We start from the raw sequence: 24,107 nt of genomic DNA, 5'->3' as shown, positions 1-24,107 counted from the left end.
CAATAAAATACACAATGTGCACTGATGTACCTTGCTAACGAGCACCACATCACGCACGGAATAAGGACTTCAGACTGGCTGGAGCTTGCGATAGGCAGACAAAAGAGATACAGTTAGGTCCATAAATATTTGGACAGACAACTTTTTTTTTTCAAATTTTTGTACATTACCACAATGAATTTTAAATGAAACAACCCAGATGCAGTTGGAACTGCAGACTTTCAGCTTTAGTTCAGTGGGTTGAACAAAAAAAGATTGCATAAAAATGTGAAGAACTAAAGCCTTTTTTTAACACAAAGGCTTAATTTCAGGGGCTCAAAAGCCATTGGACAAATTAAAAAACTGAAAATAAAATGTTCATTTCTAATACTTGGTTGAAAACCCTTTGCTGGCAATGACAGCCTGAAGTCTTGAACTCATGGACATCACCAGATTCTGGGTTTCCTCCTTTTTAATGCTGTGCCAGGCCTTTACTGCAGCGGCTTTCATTTGCTGTTTTTTTGTGGGCCTTTCTGTCCGCAGTTTAGTCTTCAAACAAGAATGGGTGGAGGGCACTTCAATTAAATAGATAAGCAAGCTGCACCTAAATAGATTTTGTAAGATTTGCAAAAGAGCCCCAAACCACTCCCAGAAAGTGGCCACAGACACTCTATTGTAAATAAACGGGGCTTGCACACTCAAAAAATAATAAATTATTCCACAAAATGGTATTCTAAAAAGTTTTTTATATATAATATAATTGCATACCAAACAATGCTCTGTACAATGCTCTGTACAATCAATGTAAATCAAACATTTTACATGTTAAAGACAGGATTTTTTGCAGTTACATACCGCCAAAGTGTGTTTCGAATACCAGGCTGTACAAGAGAGCAGACAACCCTATCAGAATTCCCCTTGATAAAGGCTTTTTCGCTGAGACGTTGGGGGGATTCTCATTCTCTGACAGGGGTGTCTGCATAAGCTGCATATCTTTAAAAGTTAGTGACCCTTGGTACTTGTTACTTTTGAAGCATCTGTTACATAGTGACTGAGTCATTCTCAGTGCTGTAAATATAAGAACAAGAACGATGAGTCTTTTTGAATGTAGAAACAATAAAGTTGTGGGATATATATATGGTGTTAGAAATATTAGATGGAAAATATACCATTTGTGCAGCCAGTCGATAACATATATCTGCATAGTTTAGCAACATAGGATAGGAAGGAAAAGGAAATTCTATACACACAGGTTTAAATCACTTATGGACAGCAAAAACTTTAAATTGTGAACATACCATGGAACAACCTTTGTACAGCTTACTTCCCAACAATCAAACGTGTTTCCTCTTTTCTGGTTTTACACAACTGTTTATTCAGAGCAAATTTGTTAGTTTTAAGCTTTTAACTGTCGGACATTTCAGTAACAATCTGGGATTGTGGGTTGAGCTGTCAAATTCGGGACTGTCCCACAAAAAACTGGACAGTTGGGAGGTATGCTTCAGTATAGTGCCGGGCACAGGATGAAGCTTCCTCTTTCCCCGCCACTCCAGGAGGGAGTGGAAGGTAATAGGAGCCTTGAATTTTCAAGTTGAATTTTTGGTAAAAACTCACAAATTCGAGTTGGGAAAAATCCAAATTTGAATTCAAATTCGAGATTTATGATACCTCGACCCTGGAAGTAACTCGAATTCGATAGGTCACCACCTAAAACCTGCTGAGTTCACGTAGAAGTCAGTGGCAGTGGTTCGTTGGCCAATTTGAAGATGTTAATAACCTTCTTGACATTCAAATTTTTTGTCACAAAAAAAGCTTGATTCGAATTGTGCTTGAATTTGATATTGGATATTGATTTTGTAATATTAGTTTGAATTTTTTCTTAAAGGAGAAGGAAAGGCTAGAATTAAGAAAGCTTTATCAGAAAGGTCTACATAAATACACCAGTAAACCCTCAAAGTAATGCTTATCTAAGTCCTCTGTCAAAAGAACCACTGCATTTCTTTCCTTCTATTGTGTACACATGGGATTCTGTATCAGACTTCCTGTTTTCAGCTTAAACCTCCAGGGCTCGGGCTTGAGCATGCTCAGTTTGCTCCTCTTCCCCTCCATTTCCCCCTCCCTCCTCCCCTCCCTGCTGTAATCTGAGCCCAGAGCTATGAGTAAACAGGGAGATACTCAGGCAGGAAGTGATGTCACACCAAGCTAATATGGCAACTGCTATCCTAAACAAACAGAGAGAGCTTCTAGAGCTGTTTACTCTGGTATGGTAAAACATTCTACAGAATAAATATAGTCTTATAGCATGTACTATTGTGGCTAATCTATTGGCAATATATTGCTTTGGTAGCTTTCCTTCTCCTTTAAATACCATTCCAGTTTGGAGGTCATTCGACCTTTGATAAATCTACCCCCTTGTGTCTCAACTCCTTGTCCTTTAGATTGTAAGCTCTTTTGCGCAGAACCCTCCTCTCACTTTATATTGGTTATTGATCACTATTTATGTAATTCTGTATGTTCTTTGTATAAACACATTTAATTTACAATGCTGTGCAATATGTTGGCACTCTAAAAATACATGTTATTTATCATAATAATAATAATTAAATCTGAACCCTTGAAATGTGAATTTAGTTCATGCGATCAAACTTTTTTTAAGGGGGATCAAAACAGTTATCCCCATAGAGCTTGCCGTTTAATTGAGTGGGTAACTTACACAACTAAAAGGATAATAAGTGCAGCCATCTGGCATAGTTGAATCCAATACTGTAGTAGTGGTTTGAACAGTTTGAACAGGAAAGAGTCCATAAATAGAATTCCAGAGGTATAAGACAGCAATTTTCTGTGCAAATTGTTTTGCAAAATGAAGGTATAAAATTCATCCCCTGCAGTTATTGTAATGCCATCGTAATGTCCAGGCTGTTACATAGGAATTGTTCTTTCCGTTTTGTGGTGGGTACTGTCGCCAAGATTTACCATTGCAAAGCACCTGCCGTTATTGTGATGCCATAAGTAAAGTCCAGGCTCTGATACAGGGCTGTTTCTTTTAATTTTATACATGTTCTAAAGCCAAGAATTACAGCTGGAATGCAGAAATGAGATGTATTTTTCCATTATGCTTGCTTTTTTTCTGAAGTACCGGTAACCATGTTTCTTGCTTTCTTAAAAAAAACAATACGCTTACATAAAAATTAATTTTATGTGAAGGGTCAGGTTTTTGGCTTTATTATAATGTGACAAATAATAAAGCTAGAGCATCATTGCATGCCAGCTTTTTACACTAATGTCCTTTGTAATAGCCCTAGGCATATTGCTTCCAAACCCCTTTTTACATGACAATAAGGGTGCACCTGTCCTCACCAAAGAGGAGATTTGACATAGAGCCACACAATGGTGACAGTAGTGGAGAGTGCTGTTAAATTGCTCTGAAAAAGAAAATATCTACTGTTCTATGAGTGCTTCCCTTCATTTTGCCAGTAAGAACAGTACAAATAGACTATACACTGGAAAAAGTTAATCGTTTCAGAATATTGCAGCTTTTATGTGAACTTTTCAACTAGTAGTTTACCTTATTCTGATGCTAAGCAAACAACATTTGGCATCTGTTTTTGTAGGTAGCCGAAGTGGAAGTAATCCAGAACTGAACTGATTCAGCTGAACTATGCACAATATATTATCACATCACTGAATCTTTTCCACCTCTGGCTTCTGTTGATTTTAGTTTTTTGTTCTATAAATTAACCCCTTATGTACCAAATGGGAAGTGAGTAAATTGGGTTGTTGCTGTCAGAACATATTATCATCGGCTAGCTATACTTTGCTGTTCTAAAGGGAAAAACAGAATGATCGCAGGGCTAAGGGCATACCAAATACTGGTTCTGGACTATTATTATTATTACTATTATTATTTATTTATATACTTATTTACACAGCTCAGAAACTCAGAGGCAGAAAAGCTAAGCACTAGACAACCCTGCAGCCCTCTTGGCCAACTTTTACATTTTTTTTTTTTGCAAGATTCAATTTTAGCTCAGTTACATTTTGAATGTCATAGTGAAACAGGGCTTAAATCAAATGGCACCTGTTGGTTAAATTTATTATCCCCATCCAAAGGTGCGGGCTAATCGAGTCTGCATACAGTAGTTTTTTTTAAAGCCCCCACCAGCTCTAGGCCACCGCTCTTAGTTCGAGCAGCCATGTTGGGGCACATGCAAGCGCAAAATGGGAAAATACTCCATACTTACCCCTCGGCACAGATTCTTCCAGGCGGAGTTCCACGCATCCATCTTCTGCTTCCTCTGTAAACTGACTGAGAGATCTGCAATTTCAGTGTAATCCCGCACATGCGCAGTTGTCGCAAACTGGCAAACTGCTCCAACTGTGCATGCGCAGAAATACCAGTCAGTTTACAGAGAACGCGGAAGATGGATGCGTGGAACTCCGCTGGAAGAATCTGCGCCGAGGGGTAAATATGGATTATGGGGCATCTCCCCGGGCGGTAGTTAACCTGGAGGGAGGGGGGACTACCTGGGGTGGGGGATATGGGTTTTTTGATATGGGTTTTTTTCCCCACAGGTTGAATTCTTCTTTAAGGCTAGGTAGGAAGAGCACCAGGGCGTTTGGCCAGGCTTTGTGTACAAAGGCCTAATCGGGAAGAGTGGAGGGGTCTCACCCTGAAGGTATAGGACCACTATTGGAGAGTGGAGGGATACGGGTTAGGATATACCGAACCACTAGACGGTTAGGGGGGAAGTTCTACGGTTATATAAAAGGAACAGGAAAAGTGTGTGCCTACCCAAGATAAATTGGTTTTAAGTGAGCATTGTATCGTTGATGTGTTTGGAGGAAAATTACATTTTGTGAAACTTGTGCTAGGAACGGGAAGCCTCTGGTGTGTCTCAGTTAATAAAGTCTGCAGTTGAAACCTGACGCAGTTCTCATGTGATGAGTAATGGTGTGTGGCTCTTTGAAGGTAAAGGAGGGGTTTTTGTCCATTTGGTTTTGGATGTTTTGTCCAAGTTCAAGATGTCGATGCTGGGCTTTGTTTTTCTGACCATCAGGCTGTCAAGGGGAAACATTTCCAAAGGCCTTTTTCTTGGCAATAATACATAATGGGATTATTTAATAAAAGATGTAAAGTCTCATAACCTGTTACAGGTGACATTTACCGGTACTCCTCACCTGTTTATACACAAACATCTTATCAATTGCTTTTGTCTACTCCTCCTGGACAAACTTTGTGTCTTTTATGTAATACGGTATGGGGGAAATGTGTGTTCTGGTTGTCAACTCACCTATACCACTGTCCAACTAGAGCCCTGTGGGCTGAATGTGCTTCTCATAGGAATTTTGAATGGCCCCCTACTTGCTCAAAGACTCTATAAACTATGATGATGTAGACTTTAAGCTTATCCTGATAATGCAGGACTAAAAGGTTTATATATATATATATATATCCCTGTTGGAATTTGTATAACTTGTTTATGGAGATTTCCACCAGGTGCTGTTGCTTTCTCTCTCAGCTGTACCTCTCCCTCCCAAAACAAAATACGCTAGCAGCTTATTTGGCTTATGACCCTTTTTTGGCACTGATTTAGATCGCAAGTTGCACTAGAGACTGATTTCAATCACTGAACAACTCTGTCAGGTGCTATGCAATGTGTCTATACTATATACAGAATTGTAATAATATCAAGAAGGCTGGCATTTCTTGAGTGAGAACAAGATCAACCTGTATATACAGTGGTGTGAAAAACTATTTGCCCCCTTCCTGATTTCTTATTCTTTTGCATGTTTGTCACACAAAATGTTTCTGATCATCAAACACATTTAACTATTAGTCAAAGATAACACAAGTAAACACAAAATGCAGTTTTTAAATGAGGGTTTTTATTATTTAGGGAGAAAAGAAATCCAAACCTGTGTGAAAAAGTAATTGCCCCCTGAACCTAATAACTGGTTGGGCCACCCTTAGCAGCAATAACTGCAATCAAGCGTTTGCGATAACTTGCAACGAGTCTTTTACAGCGCTCTGGAGGAATTTTGGCCCACTCATCTTTGCAGAATTGTTGTAATTCAGCTTTATTTGAGGGTTTTCTAGCATGAACCGCCTTTTTATGGTCATGCCACAACATCTCAATAGGATTCAGGTCAGGACTTTGACTAGGCCACTCCAAAGTCTTCATTTTGTTTTTCTTCAGCCATTCAGAGGTGGATTTGCTGGTGTGTTTTGGGTCATTGTCCTGCTGCAGCACCCAAGATCGCTTCAGCTTGAGTTGACGAACAGATGGCCGGACATTCTCCTTCAGGATTTTTTGGTAGACAGTAGAATTCATGGTTCCATCTATCACAGCAAGTCTTCCAGGTCCTGAAGCAGCAAAACAACCCCAGACCATCACACTACCACCACCATATTTTACTGTTGGTATGATGTTCTTTTTCTGAAATGCTGTGTTACTTTTACGCCAGATGTAACGGGACGCGCACCTTCCAAAAAGTTCAACTTTTGTCTCGTCGGTCCACAAGATATTTTCCCAAAAGTCTTGGCAATTATTGAGATGTTTTTTAGCAAAATTGAGACGAGCCTTAATGTTCTTTTTGCTTAAAAGTGGTTTGCGCCTTGGAAATCTGCCATGCAGGCCGTTTTTGCCCAGTCTCTTTCTTATGGTGGAGTCGTGAACACTGACCTTAATTGAGGCAAGTGAGGCCTGCAGTTCTTTAGATGTTGTCCTGGGGTCTTTTGTGGCCTCTCGGATGAGTTGTCTCTGCGCTCTTGGGGTAATTTTGGTCAGCCGGCCACTCCTGGGAAGGTTCACCACTGTTCCATGTTTTTGCCATTTGTGGATAATGGCTCTCACTGTGGTTCGCTGGAGTCCCAAAGCTTTAGAAATGGCTTGATAACCTTTGAAATTGAACTCAGGTGTGATAAACCACAGTTAAGTTATTTTTTAACAAGGGGGGCAATCACTTTTTCACACAGGCCCATGTAGATTTGGAGTTTTTTTTTCTCCCTTAATAACGTAAACCTTCATTTAAAAACTGCATTTTGTGTTCAATTATGTTATCTTTGACTAATAGTTAACGGTTTTTGATGAGCAGAAACATTTAAGTGTGACAAACATGCAAAAGAATAAGAAATCAGGAAGGGGGCAAATAGTTTTTCACACCACTGTATAAACTATTTACAATACACCTTTTTTAACTTCTTTTTATTATCTGAATGAAGACTGTATCAAACACATATTGTTACTAATAGAAAAGATAATTTTTTCATTACTATAACTATTTGTTTCAGAATGAATTGAATGATAAAATATCTTTCTTTTTTTGCAGGTTCACAGAATAATGATGGGAAAAGGCAGTATCTGATGGACAGATTACTGGATGCAGTAAAACAGGTCAGCTTTCCTTTATCTTTGAGGCATCAATATATATTATTATGAAGACCTGTTTTATCTATAAGAAATATAGGGAGTTAGTTATCAAATGTATTATGTGATTTTTTTTTTTAAAGTGGACCTGTCACCTACACATAAAAAACTGCATAAGTCCTTTCCAAATTAAATATGGAACCCCAAAAATTTTTTTCATTAAAACATCCATACCTGTTATAAAGGTGTTTAAATATCTAAACTGTCAATCAAATATTACCTGCTCCGCCTCTATGCCCGTGGCATAGAGAAGGGGCAGTCAATTACTTTCACTTACCATTCAGCACTTCCTAGATGTCACAGCTCTCCTCACATTCCCCCTTCCCTCCTCAGGCTCTATAATTGTGTACAGCACTGCACATGGACATTAGGTCCCTCATTCTGGTTCATACACAAGATTTTGGGGTGATACACAATTTCCCTTAATAACCGTGTCCACAAAATGGCAGCTGCCTGCTTGCTGTGATTGTATAATTCCAAAACAGAAGGAAACAAAATTTAAATAAGGAATACAGTGTAAGTAAAGTTTATTTTGCTCAACTAACATGATAGAAAATAATTTGAAATTATTTCTTAGGGTGACAGGTCCCCTTATTAATTTTAATAAATTTGAATGTAGTCACAACTCAAATAGGATGTTATTTATGAAAAAACTGAAACGTCTAACATTCGATCAAATAGGAACAACCCAAAAATTTTAATCTTATTCAAATCGAGTTTTCCTCCAAAAAAACCTTGAATGTCAGGAAGGCTATCTTCAAATGGTTCAAGCGACCTCTGCCATTGACTTGTAAATTAACTCGGCAGGTTTTAGTTGGAGTTTTCATGGTTGAGGTGTGATAATCTCACATTCGAATTGGTGGTGAGTTAAAAGAGTTTTGACCAAAAACCAAACCAATTTGAAAATTCGAATTTACCGTTCGAACCTTTGTAAATCTGCCCCATAATGTAATTATTCTAACTTTGTGTTTTATATTTATACGTTTTGCTGTGTTGGAAGATTTTCAAAATTTTAAATTTTGGTATTTCCCCCAAAAATACATATTGAACACAAGCAGTTGGCTATTACAATGATAAGGCTGATAAGTATCCATACGTGCTGTCATTATTTTATTCTCAGAGTCTTAACTTGTCTTGCTTTCAAGCAATCTTGCTTTCTTTACAGGAGACATTTAGCATAGCCAAAAACCCATACTACTATAGTAGGCTATATTGAATAATATATGGTGCTGGTTTCACTTTGGGCTAAAAGTTAAAAATATCTTTAAAGGGATACTGTCATGGGAAAAATTGTTTTTTTTTCAAAATGAATCAATGAATAGTGCTGCTCCAGCAGAATTATGCACTGAAATCTGTTTCTCAAAAGAGCAAACAGATTTTTTTATATTCAATTTTGAAATCTGACATGGGGCTAGGCATATTGTCAATTTTCCAGCTGCCCCAAGTCATGTGACTTGTGCTCTGATAAACTTCAGTCACTCGTTACTGCTGTACTACGAGTTGGAATGATATCACCCACTCCCTTTTGTCCCCCAGCAGCCAAACAAAAGAACAATGGGAAGGTAACCAGATAACAGCTCCCTAACACAAGATAACAACTGCCTGGTAGATCTAAAGCTGGTCATAGTTGTTGAGATTTTTAAAAGATCCGAAAAATCGTAAGATGTACGATCGTTCAAATCCCACTAACCTCACGATAATTCCGAAGGATTGGCCAGACTTCCCTAAAATTGGTCGTTCGGCAAGAAGAATCGTCGCGTCTATGGGGAGCTTAAGAACAACACTCAATAGTAAAAACGCATGTCCCACTGAGACTCCTTCAATTACATTGAGAAGGAAAAACAGCAGCCAGCAAGAAAGCAGTTCTCTCCGAAAGTGCAGGCACAAGTCACATGACCAGGGGCAGCTGGGAAATTGACAAAATGTCTAGCCCCATGTCAGATTTCAAAATTGAATATATGCTCTTTTGAGAAATGGATTTCAGTGCAGAATTCTGCTGGAGCAGCACTATTAACTGAAGCTTTTTGAAAAAAACATGTTTTTCCATGACAGTATCCCTTTAAAGATATTTTTAACTTTTAGCCCAAAGTGAAACCAGCACCCTTTAACAAAGGGCTCCTTTATTGGTGCTTCCTTTAAATGTGCTATGGTCCCTGTCTGTGTTTCATACGAAGGGTGGAAGTGTCCTAACAGTCCCTGCTAGAAACACAGAAGGAGGGTCTAGCCAATCACAGCTCTGTAGTGAAACAAGCAAAGACAGACTTCAGTTCCCTGTCAGGTCAGCCTAGCTGCTGATTAGTTTCCTATAGTGCAGTGTGCTGAGTGCCGCCGGCTCCCCTCCACAGCCTGGGAAAGGAGGCTGCAGGAAGTGGAACAGATGGCAGTTTTTGCAGAATTTTCAATAAATCAGCCTGAAACACTTCTCAACACATTTCTTCTTTATTTAAAAGGGTATAATGCACTGGCAAATTCTTGTTTTTATAGGAATATTTCTTTTAAATGAATATTTATCATAAACCCCTAGATAGAAAATTTCTCTATCATACGAGAGTACAGATTTGTAAAACAAATGCAGAATGATTATAAGGAAAATAAAGGCAGTCTATTAAAAACAATGACCACATTTACATTTATGTTTTTGAAATGCATGTGGTAACTTTGCGTTACACTTCTTTGCAGTGCCAGATACGATTTGGAGGGCGCAAGGAAATAGCTTCAGATTCTGATAGCAGGTAAACTGGCTAACTAATGGCAAACTCATATACACTATACAGTACTGTTTTTCTTAGCAGGTTTGTTGTAGGGTGCTTGGTGAATTCTCTTGTACCTACTCAAAAATATCTTGATACTTGGATTTGCTTCCTGACATTAATGCAAATGTTAAATAAAGTAATTCATGCTTAACATATCTGTAGTAGGCCCAAGCATATGTGCAGTCGATGCAGATAATGAAACAATAATGAGCAATTTACGGCATTCACTCATTATGAGCATGCGTGTGCCCCAACATGGCCTCTCGAACCGGGAGCTCCCATACCAGTGCGAGTGTTCTACTGCTGACAGAGCAATTTAAAAAACAAACAAACTACTGTAACCCCTAACTGGAGTGCAGACTGTATTAGCCGGCACCTTTGGTTGGGAAGAATATGTTTGGCCAACAAGTGCCAACTTAGTACAATTTTCCCAATGTTGGTATGTATTTTGTATAGGTATTTTGATTTCTTCCCCTACATCAAAAATATATAGTTAGGTTAATAAGATCCTAGTGATATTGACTGTAAGAGAAATATGATTCTAAGCTTTTTTGGGGCAAATACTATATTACAGACTATTACTGTAGTAATAATAACACTGCAGAAATCCCAGTGTATTATATAGGTGCTTTCAGGTGCTTGGGTAGTGACAATGTTTGTAACGTATATACTCGAGTATAAACCGAGTTTTTCAGCACCCAAAATGTGCTGAAAAAGTCTACTTCGGCTTATGCTTGAGTCAGATGATTGCTCCAGCGTGCGCTCTGCTAGGGAAGAACTAAAAAGTATACCGGTATGTTAAAGTTGCTGCTTACTCACTGATCTGAAGCATGCAGTGACTCCTCCGTGCTGCCCATACTTCTCCCCCCTCGTGGCTTGATCCTCCTGCTGAGGAGGAAGGACTGAGTGATGAGAGCTGAGAGGGGAGGGGCTGAGGGCTAAGGAAGGAGGATCAAGCCACGAGGGGGAAGAAGTATGGGCAGCACAGAGTAGTCACTGCTGTCTGCTGATCAGTGAGTAAGCAGCAACTTTAACATACCGGCATGGGCGTCCGCATAATAGGGCAAGGGAGGAAGCTTGCCCCCCCCCCCCGGAATTTTGTCCCCTTCATTAGCTGCCCTACTGTCCAGTTTTCAAGCTATTTTATAAAGCGTCCGGTACAGAGACTCAAAAGTCTGCACAAGGGACAACCCTTACAGGCTTCTTGCTCCCCAAGCGCTGCAAGACAGGCATGTTAACCATTTAGGAAACCAAAATATGGGTACTAATAATTTGAGTGATATGTTGTCTTCCTTGCCCCTACCTGGAACATTTTCTGTGGACACCGATGCATACCGGTTGTAATGGAAAGTGAAGAACTTACCCCACGGGACATCCAAGATGGCGACCTCCTGCTCCACCATGCGGCTCTTCCTGGTCGTATTATGACTGCGTCAGAAACGTGTCGCCCCAGGATTGGTCGCCGACGACGGAATGGACGCCGGCGTCAGAATGTGCGTCGGCGTCAGGACGCTAACGTGAGGACGCCGGCGTCGGCGTCATGACGTCACTGCGTCAAGTTTTGGCGCCAACCTTGGACTATTTATTTCCAATTGCCCTTCTGTCCTTGCCCAATTATAGGTCTATCTTGTATAGTTCCTGGGTGTGATTTCTAGATATTCTGCTTATCCGTGTACCGACTTCTTGCCTGTTTCATCGATTCTGATCCTTGCTGCCTGTATTGACCATTTGCCTGATTACGACTATTCTTCTGATAAATCCTTTTGTACCGCGAACTTGGTGTTGTTGTCTCCTCCTTGGTCCACACTACAACAGAGCCTTCGGGCCCTGACAGTATAATTGGGCCATGGACCCCTCTGAGGAGCCCCAAGTTCCTACTGATGTCGGCAGAGCCGTTCGTGGATTGGCTTCCCGTATGCACACCTATGAAGCCCAGCAAACCCACTTCGGCCAGGCACTTGAAGCAATCCTGGAGAACTTATCTGCTTTATCTCCTGTGGCTCCAGTCCCTATGCCGGTTCCTGCAACTCTGCTCCAGGTTTCCGAGCCTCGCATCCCTGCACCTCCTTTGTACAGCGGTGATCCGGAATCATGCCGTGGTTTCATCAACCAGTGTGAGATCCAATTCACCCTGCTTCCAGGTCAGTTTGTCTCGGAGCGAGCTAAAGTGGGCTATATTATCACCCGCCTGCAAGGGAAAGCTCTGGAGTGGGCTTCTCCTCTTTGGGAGAAGGAAGATCCGGTAATCGACTATGCCAAGGCCTTCATCCGGGACCTTCGCACAGTGTTCGATGCTCCAGGTCGGGCTACTTCTGCCTCGGCTCGTTTATTCCAGCTGCAGCAAGGGACTCGTTCTGTTCCTGAATATGCCATCGAATTCCGAACTCTCGTGGCAGAAACTTCGTGGAATAATGACGGATACCATGCTGCCTTCTACAACAGCCTGGCGATGCGCATCAAGAACGATCTTGTATCTCGTGAGATTCCTTCTCGATGGGAGGACCTTGTTGCGTTGGCTGTGAAGGTTGACACCCGACAGAGGGAGTTCCAAGTCGAACTTGACAGGGAGCGTGCTAGGAAGTTTTCCAGGTACCAACCCACCCTGGCTCCACGCTTCCAAAGACCCTTACTTCCCAGTCCGGCTTCCAACCTTTCTCCTCCTCCTCCTGCGGCACCTGCTACTTCTTCTTTACCACCTGAAGAACCAATGCAGATCGGGCTGGCACACCTTTCCGAACAGGAGAAGCTCCGGAGAAGGGCCGCTGGGTTATGCCTCTACTGTGGGGGAAAAGCCCACTTCGCCCAGGAATGCCCAGTGAAGCCGGGAAACTCCAAAACCTAGGTAAGCTTGGGGAGACTTACCTGGGTGGAATTTGTTCTCCTCCCCATTCCTCTGCTCAACGCTTTCTTCTTCCTGTTCAAATCCAGTTCGGCTCCAAGAAGATCTTCTCTCAGGCTTTCCTCGATTCTGGTGCTGCAGGCAACTTCATGGATCGTACCTTTGCTGTTAACCATGCCATTCCGCTCCAACCCTTGGCAACCCCTCTTCGAGTCCTGGCGATTGATGATCGTCCCCTTTCTTCTGCCATCATCTCGCAGTCTACTCAGGAACTCTCCTTCAAGGTGGGCACTATGCATTTGGAAAGACTGTCTTTTCTTCTTATCGATTGCCCTTCAACTCCCGTTGTCCTGGGATTGCCTTGGCTGTGTGTTCATAATCCGGTCATTGACTGGTCCTTCTCACAAATTTCCCGTTGGAGTCCATTTTGTATACACAACTGTTTACCTGCTGTTCCTGTTGTCAAAGTTTCTTCAGTATCTTCAAGTTCTTCTCTCCCTCCTGTGTACCAAGCCTTTTCCGATGTCTTTGATAAGAAGTCCACTGAGACTCTCCCACCTCATCGTCCCTATGATTGTCCTATCGAACTTTTATCCGGCTCCATGCCTCCCCGAGGCCGCACTTATCCGCTTTCTCCCTCCGAAACTTCTGCTATGAAGTCTTATATCCAGGAGAATCTTCAGAGAGGTTTTATTCGTCCTTCTACCTCCCCTGCCGGAGCAGGGTTCTTCTTTGTTGAAAAGAAAGACGGTAGTCTGCGGCCCTGCGTTGACTACAGGGGGTTAAATAAAATCACCGTAAAGAACAGATATCCTCTTCCTCTCATCTCTGAACTTTTTGATCAGCTCAAGGGGGCTAGTTTCTTTACTAAGCTGGATCTACGAGGGGCCTACAATCTTATTCGGATTCGTGAGGGAGACGAATGGAAGACCGCTTTTAATACTCGTGATGGCCATTACGAGTATCTCATCATGCCATTCGGTCTTTGCAATGCTCCTGCGGTCTTCCAAGAATTGGTCAATGACATTTTTCGTGATCTTTTGGGACAGTGTGTGGTCGTGTACTTAGACGACATTCTTATTTTTTCCAAAAACTTTTTTGATTATCGTTGACAAGTGCGTGAAGTTCTTTCCAGGTTGAGGAAAAACAATCTCTTTGCCAAATTGGAAAAATGCACCTTCGAAGTTTCTTCCATTCCTTTTCTTGGCTACATCATTTCTCCACAAGGTTTTAAGATGGATCCCGCCAAAGTTTCTGCAATTTTGGATTGGCCCCTTCCTACCAGCGTCAAGGCAGTTCAGAGATTTATTGGCTTCGCCAACTATTATAGACAATTTATCAAAAACTTTTCTTCCAAGATCCATCCAATTCTTGCCCTGATCCGTAAAGGGAATAAACCTCAACGCTGGCCCCCTCAAGCTCTCGAAGCCTTCCAGACCCTCAAGGAAGCCTTTTCTTCTGCTCCAATTCTTAGACACCCTGAACCCCTTCAACCCTTCTTCATTGAAGTCGATGCCTCTGATGTAGGAGCTGGAGCAGTTCTATCTCAAAGATCTTCTTCTGACGGTAAACTCCACCCTTGTGCCTTTTTCTCCAAAAAATTTTCTTCCCCTGAGCAGAACTACGATGTGGGCAATCGGGAGCTACTTGCCGTTAAATTGGCCTTGGAAGAATGGAGACATTTGCTTGAAGGTTCTTCTATTCCGGTGACAATCTTTACCGACCACAAGAACCTTGAATTTATTCAATCCCTCAAGCGCCTCAATCCCCGGCAAGCCAGGTGGGCACTTTTCTTTTCTCGTTTTAATTTTATTATCACCTTTCGTCCTGGCTCCAGAAACAGGAAGGCTGACGCTCTGTCCAGAAGCTTTGCTCCTGAAGATTCCTGCCCCGAAGATCCTGTACCCATTGTGCCCTCTACCAAGATCATTGCTGCCTTGTTTCCCTCTTGTGCCTCTCAATTACTCTCTGCTCAGTCTTCGGCTCCTGTAGAGACTCCTCTTGGTGTTGCCTTTGTCCCTCCGGAATTTCGTGATGCCATTTTATCCCAATCTCACAGTTCCAAACAGGCCGGTCATCCAGGGATTAAGAAGACAACCGAGCTCCTGTCTCGTTTGGTCTGGTGGCCGACCCTAAGGAAGGATGTCAAAGACTTTGTTTTGTCCTGTTCCACTTGTGCTGTTTCCAAGTCCGGACATTCCCCCCCCAAGGGTTTACTCTTGCCACTTCCCATTCCATCTCGACCTTGGACTCACTTGGCGATGGATTTCATTGTCGATCTCCCTGTTTCGTCTGGTCACACTGTCATCTGGGTGGTGATCGACAGATTCAGCAAAATGGCTCACTTCACGCCTCTTCGGAAACTGCCTTCTGCTCCCGAACTCTCTGAACTTTTCATCAAACATATATTTCGTCTCCATGGGTTTCCTGCTGAGATTGTGTCTGATCGGGGTTCCCAGTTTATTTCCAAGTTCTGGAGATCTCTTTGCAAAGCTCTTAACATTTCCCTTCAATTTTCTTCTGCCTACCACCCACAGTCTAATGGAGCCGCAGAACGGGTCAATCAGGCCTTGGAACAGTTTCTTCGTTGTCATGTGTCCTTGTGCCAGGATGATTGGTCGGATCTTCTTCCCTTGGCTGAATTTGCCCACAACAACGCTCTGCATTCTTCTTCCCAAAAGTCTCCTTTCTTCTGTGTTTATGGTCTCAATCCTTTGGCTTTTTCCCAAGATTTTCTTCTTACCAATGTGCCTGCGGCCAATGACCAAGCTGCTCACATGTTGGCTATTTGGTATGCTACTGCAGCAAACTTAGAGAAGAGTTCCCTGGTGCAGAAAAAGTTTGCTGATAAAAGAAGGATTTCTTCCCCTCCATACAGTCCTGGTGATAAAGTCTTTCTTTCCACACGCAACATTCGTCTCAAGATTCCTACACCCAAGCTTGGTCCTAAATTCATCGGCCCCTTCCCTATCATCGAAATCATCAACCCTGTGGCTGTTCGTCTTCAACTTCCTCCTGAGCTGCGGATACCTAATGTTTTTCATGTTTCCCTGCTTAAACCTGCTATGTCCTGCCCCTCTTCTTCTTCCTCTCCAGCTCCTGTTTTGGTTGACGATCACAAGGAATTTGAAGTCAAAAGAATCTTGGACTCTCGTATTTCCAGGGGCTCTCTTCAATATCTTATCGAGTGGAAGGGGTTCGGTCCTGAGGAGTGTTCTTGGTTGAAAAGCTCTGACGTACATGCACCTGTCCTGGTTCGTAAGTTCCACAGACTTTTTCCTTCTTCCCCTAGCCTCGGTGGTCCTGAGGCCCCCCCTAAGGAGGGGGGTACTGTAATGGAAAGTGAATAACTTACCCCACGGGACATCCAAGATGGCGACCTCCTGCTCCACCATGCGGCTCTTCCTGGTCGTATTATGACTGCGTCAGAAACGTGTCACCCAGGATTGGTCGCCGACGACGGAATGGACGCCGGCGTCAGAATGTGCGTCGGCGTCAGGACGCTAACGTGAGGACGCCGGCGTCATGACGTCACTGCGTCAAGTTTTGGCGCCAACCTTGGACTATTTATTTCCAATTGCCCTTTCTGTCCTTGCCCAATTATAGGTCTATCTTGTATAGTTCCTGGGTGTGATTTCTAGATATTCTGCTTATCCGTGTACCGACTTCTTGCCTGTTTCATCGATTCTGATCCTTGCTGCATGTATTGACCATTTGCCTGATTACGACTATTCTTCTGATAAATCCTTTTGTACCGCGAACTTGGTGTTGTTGTCTCCTCCTTGGTCCACACTACAACAGAGCCTTCGGGCCCTGACACCGGTATACTTTTTAGAAGACTATTAGACTGCTTGCTGATTTGCATTTGCATTGTAAAACAAAACCGTACAATACAGTGTAAAACATTATGGGATTATTATTGTCAACGAAGATGCTGGGCAACTTCACTAAACTTCTTTTACTTAAAGGAGAAGGAAAGCTACGGAGGCATTTTATTGCCAATAGATTAGCTGCAATAGTGCAAACTAGAACACTATATTTAGTCTGTAGAATGTTTTACCATACCTGAGTAAAAAGCTCTAGAAGCTCTCTGTTTGTTTAGAATAGGAGCTGCAGTATTAATGTGGTGTGACATCACTTCCTGCCTGAGTCTCTCCCTGCTCTGGGCTCAGATTACAGTAGAGAAGGGAGGGGTGGGGGAGAGGCGCAAACTGAGCATGCTCTTGCCCAGGGCAATGAGGTTTAAGCTGAAGGCAGGAAGTCTAATACAGAAGCCCATGAGTACACAATAGAAGGAAAGAAATGCAGTGTTTCTTTTGACAGGGGACTCAGAGCAACATTACTTTGGGGGTTTACTGGTATATTTAGATGGACCTTTCTGATAAGGCTTACTTAGTTTTAAACTTTCCTTCTCCTTTAAGTGCCAGTTATTCCCTAGCAGAGTGCACGCAGGAGCATGCCTTCTGCTGAAAATGTCCTAAAATGCATTTCTCACCCTAGGCTTATACTCAGGTCAATACATTTTCCCAGTTTAAAATTAGGTATCTCTGCTTATACTTAGGTTGGCTTATACTCGAGTATGTACGTGAGTAAGTGTATAAAAGCCACACTTTTGTATTTATCGCCAACTGCAGTATGAGCAATCCTAATCTAGAGCGTGCTTGCTTAAAACTTAACCTAGATTCTGTAAGGAGCTTTCTGAACATAAAATATATATTTTTTTTACGTTCTATGAATTCTAATTAATAGGCTTTAGAAGTCATGCCAGTGATAGCTCACAGTACGACACAATCCCGCCTCTCCCTGAAGGCGATGTCTATACAACTCTCAGCATGCAGTGCTTTAATTAAAGATATGTTTCATTGCAGAGTTATTTGTCTATGTGCACAGTTTGAAGCTGTGTTGCAGCATGGCTTGAAAAGGAGCAGAGGATTAGCATTAACAGCAGCAGCAATCAAACAGGCAGCAGGATTTGCAAGTAAAACAGAAACAGGTAACCAGTTATTATTGCCAATATACCTAATTGCATTTTGACAGTTTCGCAGCATGCATTTTGAACAAGTTGTTTTAGAAACAATTTATTTCGTCATTGGCTAATGTACTAGACTCTTTATGAGAAGTTAAAACTCTTTGGCATATTATGTGGTTATGGTGTTTACATGTGCATCCATACTAACTAATAAAATTAGTATGGACGTCTTTATAGAGATGTTGGTGCAAATGCTTGAAGTGGCCACTTTTTATTACAAATGTCGAATGACATGATAAATGTAGAGAAAGAGTAGTCAGCACACGGATTCTCAATATTCTTTAGGGATGGTGCACGTTCTGCAATGGCCACTTCCCATTGGCAAACAATACTGTGTAAAGATTGAACAGCACCATCAATTCTTGAGTCGTTTAAAAAGCCTTTATTTGTGCTTTTGTGGGCATCACTGCAACGTTTCAGGCCATGCGGCCTTTTATCAAGCTTGATAAAAGGCCGCATGGCCTGAAACGTTGCGGTGATGCCCACAAAAGCACAAATAAAGGCTTTTTAAACGACTCAAGAATTGATGGTGCTGTTCAATCTTTGCACAGAATGACATGATAAAGACATAAAAGATCCTCCTCATCTTATTGAATATGTGGAGTAACGAACTTTCGCCATAGTGAAAAGTCGCTTGGCGATAGAATGCGAATGTACGCTAGCGATTGTCTCTTTCGATAGTGAATTGTCCTCTAAACCTGTTAGTAAATTGGCGATGTCCCTGCAGAAAGAAAGAAATCCACTTACAACAACAGGCCTCCGTAAAAAGAAAGTATTTACTTGTCTCATGTTACAGATATAGTATTGTCTTAAAACCAAAAATGAAAGCCTTTAACGCTTTGCAAGATGAGATATATGTATGCTTAACAACTAAATCACAGGATAAGGTCGATACATTAGAGAGCTGAGAGCCTATTGTTTTAAATAGTGTACAGGACTCCCTTTATTTAGGTACCTGAAAGGTGCATAGGAGGGCTAATAATTGCAGCAGTGCAGGAAATAAGAGAGCCCTGGGAGTCTAGGTAGGGGGTTGGTAGACACGTGAAGTCTGCACAAGGAAAAATGTGTGAAAAACCGTTCTCCTCGCTGAGGATCAAACAGCTTGCAAGGCTAGGTGAGCCAGAACCCTGAGTTGTCAGTTTTGCTGTGCGTGAAAGCAATGTTACTTTATGCAGAAGACTATGTTTAAGTTGTTATTTTTACCTGCTAAAGATACAGCTTGTTTAAATTTGAATAAGAAATAAAGGGACATTTATTCTACTGCTGTGTTGTGGTCGTAGTGCATGGGCGATTCCATTCCTCCGAACTTTACAATAGATGTGTACAAAACATGTTTTTCATACTATAGGCTTATTATTGAAGGTCAAAATGCACTAAAATGTTTTTAAACTTTTTAAAACAACAACAGAAAGTAGAATTTACAAGTGGCCTTGATATTATGCAATACAAGCTGCATGTAAATGAATTGTTATTTTTAGTGTCACCATAATTTGTTACTCACCCCTAGTGTATGTATTACACTAGCCCTTTTATCTACTTTTTTCTAGCTGTAGTTTTATTTTGAAAAATGATTTCCTTTTTCTCTGTAATAATAAAACAGTAGCTTGTACTTGATCCCAACTAAGATATAATTAATCCTTATTGGAAGCAAAAGCTGCCTATTGGGTTTATTTAATGTTTAAATGAATTTCTAGAAGACTTAAGGCATGAAGACCCAAATTACGGAAAGATCCGTTATCTGGAAAACCCCAGGTCCCGAGCATTCTGGATAGCAGCTACTTTACTTTAAAATTAAGACTGAGACGGTATAGCACTTCGTCACATTCCATAACTATTCTCTTGTTAGCTGCCATTAAGTAAATCTAGTTTGGCAAAAGTATGACACCCTTAGTTCACAGTATTTATTCTAAAAAAGTTTACATGGGGTTCCTGTCTATTCTATACAGTATAAATAGGAGTGTGGCATAAATATCACTTGTGTTGCTTTTTGTGTTTTATTTCCTAGATCCTGTATTCTGGGTATATGTAAAAGAACTTCTCAGTAAACATGAACTTCAGCGTTTCTACTCATTGAAAACAATCACAACAGATACAGGGAGAGGTCGTGCCTGGCTACGCTGTGCTCTAAATGAACATTCGTTGGAACGATATGTACATGTGCTGCTTGGAGATTCAAACAGGCTTAGGTAACTCTGTGGTTCTGTTGTATGAGTATATTCATTGTTTAGGACACATTAAAGAGATACTGACCCCAGAAATTATCCTTTTTTAAATCGTCTTTATAATTTTGCTATAGAAGTATTTGCCTGATGTGTTTACATTAACTTTCTTACCCCACGTTCCTCTATAAGGGGGCTGCCATATTTGTGTAGCAGTAGTCCATTAGCATTAGAAACTCTTAACTGATTGATTCAAGTCTGTAGCACCTCACTGAATACGTTTTAAGCAAGGCGGCAACACGACATCCCAGAGGTCACAACGGAAACATAGGTAGATATTGTAGACTCTACTTTAGAAGGGGTAATCGGCAGCAAAGATAGAATAACCCAATTACATTACCTACATTGGGTGTACCTTACCCCACAACCAGGTGTCAACACTCCCCTGCTGAGTTCTTTCATTTGGTATGGGAACACCCTTTTTAATACACTCATAAAGAGGCCATAAAGCTCATTCTGGTAAAAACTGACATATCTGTCCTGAAGGAGCCCAGGGTATTGTTACTGAATCTGGTAGAGGATATATCCTCACGGAGAGGCCAACGTACGTTGCTATCTATACTTTGCATGTACCCCAAAAAGGCAATTGCAATGCATTAGAAATATAGAGGTGGACCTAAAGTATGTGGCTAGGAACTGTTAATTGAAAAATCTGTATCCCTTTACAAACTCACATACATGAGAACGGGTTGCCCAGAGACATTTAACAAGGTATGGGGCTATGGACGGATGTAGACCCTGATGTAGGCTCACCCTAGACTAGTCAAGTAACCTAACAATCCGAGAGTCTGCTCTCCGTCCACAATTGGAATATCACGGGAGATATACAGATAATTACTGCTGCAATGTTACACTTAAGGATTATACGTTTGTTATATAATTGTTTGCACTGTCCTTCAGTGACCAATTGTGAAAATGAAGACACCAGTTAGTTTTGGTTTTTTGTTTTATGTTAATTTGGCGGTTGTCAAATAAAAGAATTGTTTATAAAAAGAAAAAGAAAGAAAGAAACTAACTGGCAAGTTGAGATGGGACAATCAGGTTGGAAAAGCAGTCATATATAGGAATTCCAAGTAACAATTACTTACAAAAAGTACAACTACCAGTGAAAAACAATAAACATGACCTGTAGATATTATTATATAATATTTTGAAAATACATTTTTTAGGGTCACTATCACTTTGTATCGGCCCCTTTCCTGATTTCCACTGTTATTGCATATTTGTCTCACAGACTGTATTTTGTCTTTTCTTTGAACTGAAAGTTATTAGAAAAGTTAATATTATAATATTTATATAAAGCTGCAACTGAAAATTGTTTTGTTTTCCCCTTGCACCCTCTCACCACCTCCCTCCCTCTTTCCCTCTCTCCCTTTGTCCCCCCCCCGTTCTTCCTCCATTTATCCTCTCTCCCTCTCTAGACAGGGTAATTTGTTCCAATGGTGATAAAAAGGCCTGTATTAGCAAATCCTCTCCTACTAGCCAACCTTTGTTAGGTCTAATACAAACTGGGTGTTTTGACCTTCGCAGCTGTCTGGTGGAAAATGGTATTGATATCCGCTAATACTTTTTCGTACTTAAGTGTGCTTGTCACCTCTCCATGAGCATGAGCCAGGGCTTTTCACACCCTATACTGTTTTCCGCCGGGCAGCAACAGTGAACAAAATGTCCTGTGTGTCACAAGCCTTAAAGGGCACCTATTGCCCTAAAATATTTTCCTCCACCAAAGGCTAATAGATCCCACACTCTGGTTGAGGGTAACAGTAGTTTTTTCTTTAAAAAATTGGCTGACTTAAACAAATAAGCCTTTGATATATGAGCTGCTTACCGCCGCAAAGCATAAAGGCTACCTCTTACAATAAAATATTTCTCCCCACCATATTTGGGAGGAAACTCCTGGTGCAAATGCCAATGTTTTGCAGAGCGCATGGGCATATTGAGCAAATTGCTGCATTTGTTCATTATGCACCTACATGATCGCTGGAACCAGGATCTCCGTCCCGGTGCAGGTATCTGGGGGGGGGAGACAACGATAAGCAGCTCATATAAAAAGGGCTTATTTGTTTGTTACTTCGTGCCAGAACCATAAAGGGATTCATTTTCTAATAAGAAGTTAGAACTAGGACAAATACATTTTCAGAAATGTACTGTGTGCATGGTTTGTGTTTATATAAGCAAAAAAAAATTCTAAATGTATGTTATCTGTGTTTTAGTTTCTTCTATGAAGACTGGTCATTTTTGTTGGATGAGGAGCGTTCTAGCATGCTTCCTACCATGGCTGCCGGTAAAAAGTTATTTTTTCTATAGGCCTACGTGTGCACACAAACATAAGCGTTCTGTAATGACAAGATGCACAGCACAACTTTCTTCAGTTATAGTTCAACTATAGATAACACACAGATTTGTTTGTTACAGATTGCTGCCATCCTCTGCACCTCTTCATCACTTTAGTATTGGGCGGGAAGACACAGTTTGTTTTAGTTTTTTTTTATTATATAAATCTAGCTAAGTTTTTGGATACAGCTTGATTGTTTATTATTCTTTGCAAGCAGGTTAGAGCTTTCTGTTGTTTTGACTTGGCAGAAAGAGTGTATTCCGTATGTCCTTTGGCTGATAGGACACACTTGATTGGAAAATACCTGACAACACCAGTACTGCTACTTTTCGGGCCAGTGTGATTTTCAAACTGAAAAGTGCCAGTAGTCTCTCTGCCAGGCGATTTCCATTGAAATACATGAGGACGTAGCAGTGGTTGATTATGAACCTCCTGAAAAGTACACAAAATAGTCCTCTACAACCACCTGCTAACAAGAATGGAAAGCATCTGACAACATGTGCCTTCTGAAAGAAAAAAAAAAGTTAAGGCTTAAAGAATATAAGAAGGGGGCTATGGATTTATGTAGAGTTTTGAACTGTAAAGAATTTATTTACTTTTCCTATGTAGCCAAATAGTGAAGAAGGACCTCCTATAATTATCTTAACTTTTAGTGTGGTGCAGAAAGTGGTAACCTAAAACAGCTTTCACTTAAATTTTTCCTATTTTTTTTTTTTTTTTAATTTGATCCCGTTTCCTTGTTTTGCAATGGGTAGTATAACAGACTGGGAGATACATATTGGAGGGTGTAAAAAATAGTACATAAAAAACAGTAATGATAATAAAATTTGTACCTTAAATTCAGGCTGTAAAGGTGTACAATAAGTATAATAATACAAAAGCTGCAAAATATGTGCCTAGTGCTAAGTATCGATACTTTTTATACCCTTGTTTGTTTAAAAGGTTTAAATTCAATCCTTTTTGCAATCAACATCGATAACAAAGATTTAAATGGACAAGCTAAATGCACTCCTACAGTATCTGATCTTCTTAAGGAATCCACACAGAATGTCACATCTCTGCTGAAAGAGTCAACTCAAGGTGTTAGCAGCCTTCTTAGGGAAATAACTGCATCGTCTGCTGTCTCTATTCTCATCAAACCAGAGCAGGATTCAGACCCTCTACCAGTGCTTTCCAAGAGCGTTACGTCAGGTAAGACAGTTTTACTGAGATAGACAAAAAATAGCATATGTTACTGTTCAAAATAAAACCTGACTACCCAATATAATACTAGTGTCTGGAAAACGACATTCCTGAATGTTGTAACAACAAGTAATGTGGCTAATGACAAGTTCATGGGAACATGTTAGTATTGCTAGTAATGGAGAAGTACTGTATATCAGTACTTTTAACATTTCTCCCTTAATATGTCACTCTGTCCAGCTGTACTTATAAGACCCTAGGGCTCAATTACAAAAACAAGTACAATGTGCAAAGCAGAGCCGGGCCAAGCCTGCCAGGTGCCCTAGGCAACTACGCCAGCCACC

At 41.0% G+C, this 24,107-nt stretch overlaps 1 protein-coding gene across 3 annotated transcripts in view; it reads left to right on the top strand.

Moving 5' to 3' along the window:
• Positions 1-24,107, top strand: part of snx29.S (sorting nexin 29 S homeolog) — a 327,158-nt gene that overhangs the window by 2,910 nt on the left and 300,141 nt on the right. For all 3 annotated transcript variants that reach the window (XM_018239096.2, XM_041579205.1, XM_018239098.2), the window contains exons 2-7: positions 7,309-7,373; positions 10,086-10,138; positions 17,867-17,991; positions 20,033-20,213; positions 22,460-22,530; positions 23,524-23,772. In XM_018239096.2, the coding sequence (XP_018094585.1) occupies positions 7,309-7,373; positions 10,086-10,138; positions 17,867-17,991; positions 20,033-20,213; positions 22,460-22,530; positions 23,524-23,772 (744 nt within the window). The remainder of the gene's footprint in view (positions 1-7,308; positions 7,374-10,085; positions 10,139-17,866; positions 17,992-20,032; positions 20,214-22,459; positions 22,531-23,523; positions 23,773-24,107) is intronic.

Source organism: Xenopus laevis, chromosome 9_10S (genome assembly GCF_017654675.1).
Source record: "Xenopus laevis strain J_2021 chromosome 9_10S, Xenopus_laevis_v10.1, whole genome shotgun sequence".
In the NCBI taxonomy this organism is placed as follows: domain Eukaryota; kingdom Metazoa; phylum Chordata; class Amphibia; order Anura; family Pipidae; genus Xenopus; species Xenopus laevis.
Note: the sequence above shows the minus strand (reverse complement) of the source record. Positions and strands in the feature narration are given on the sequence as shown.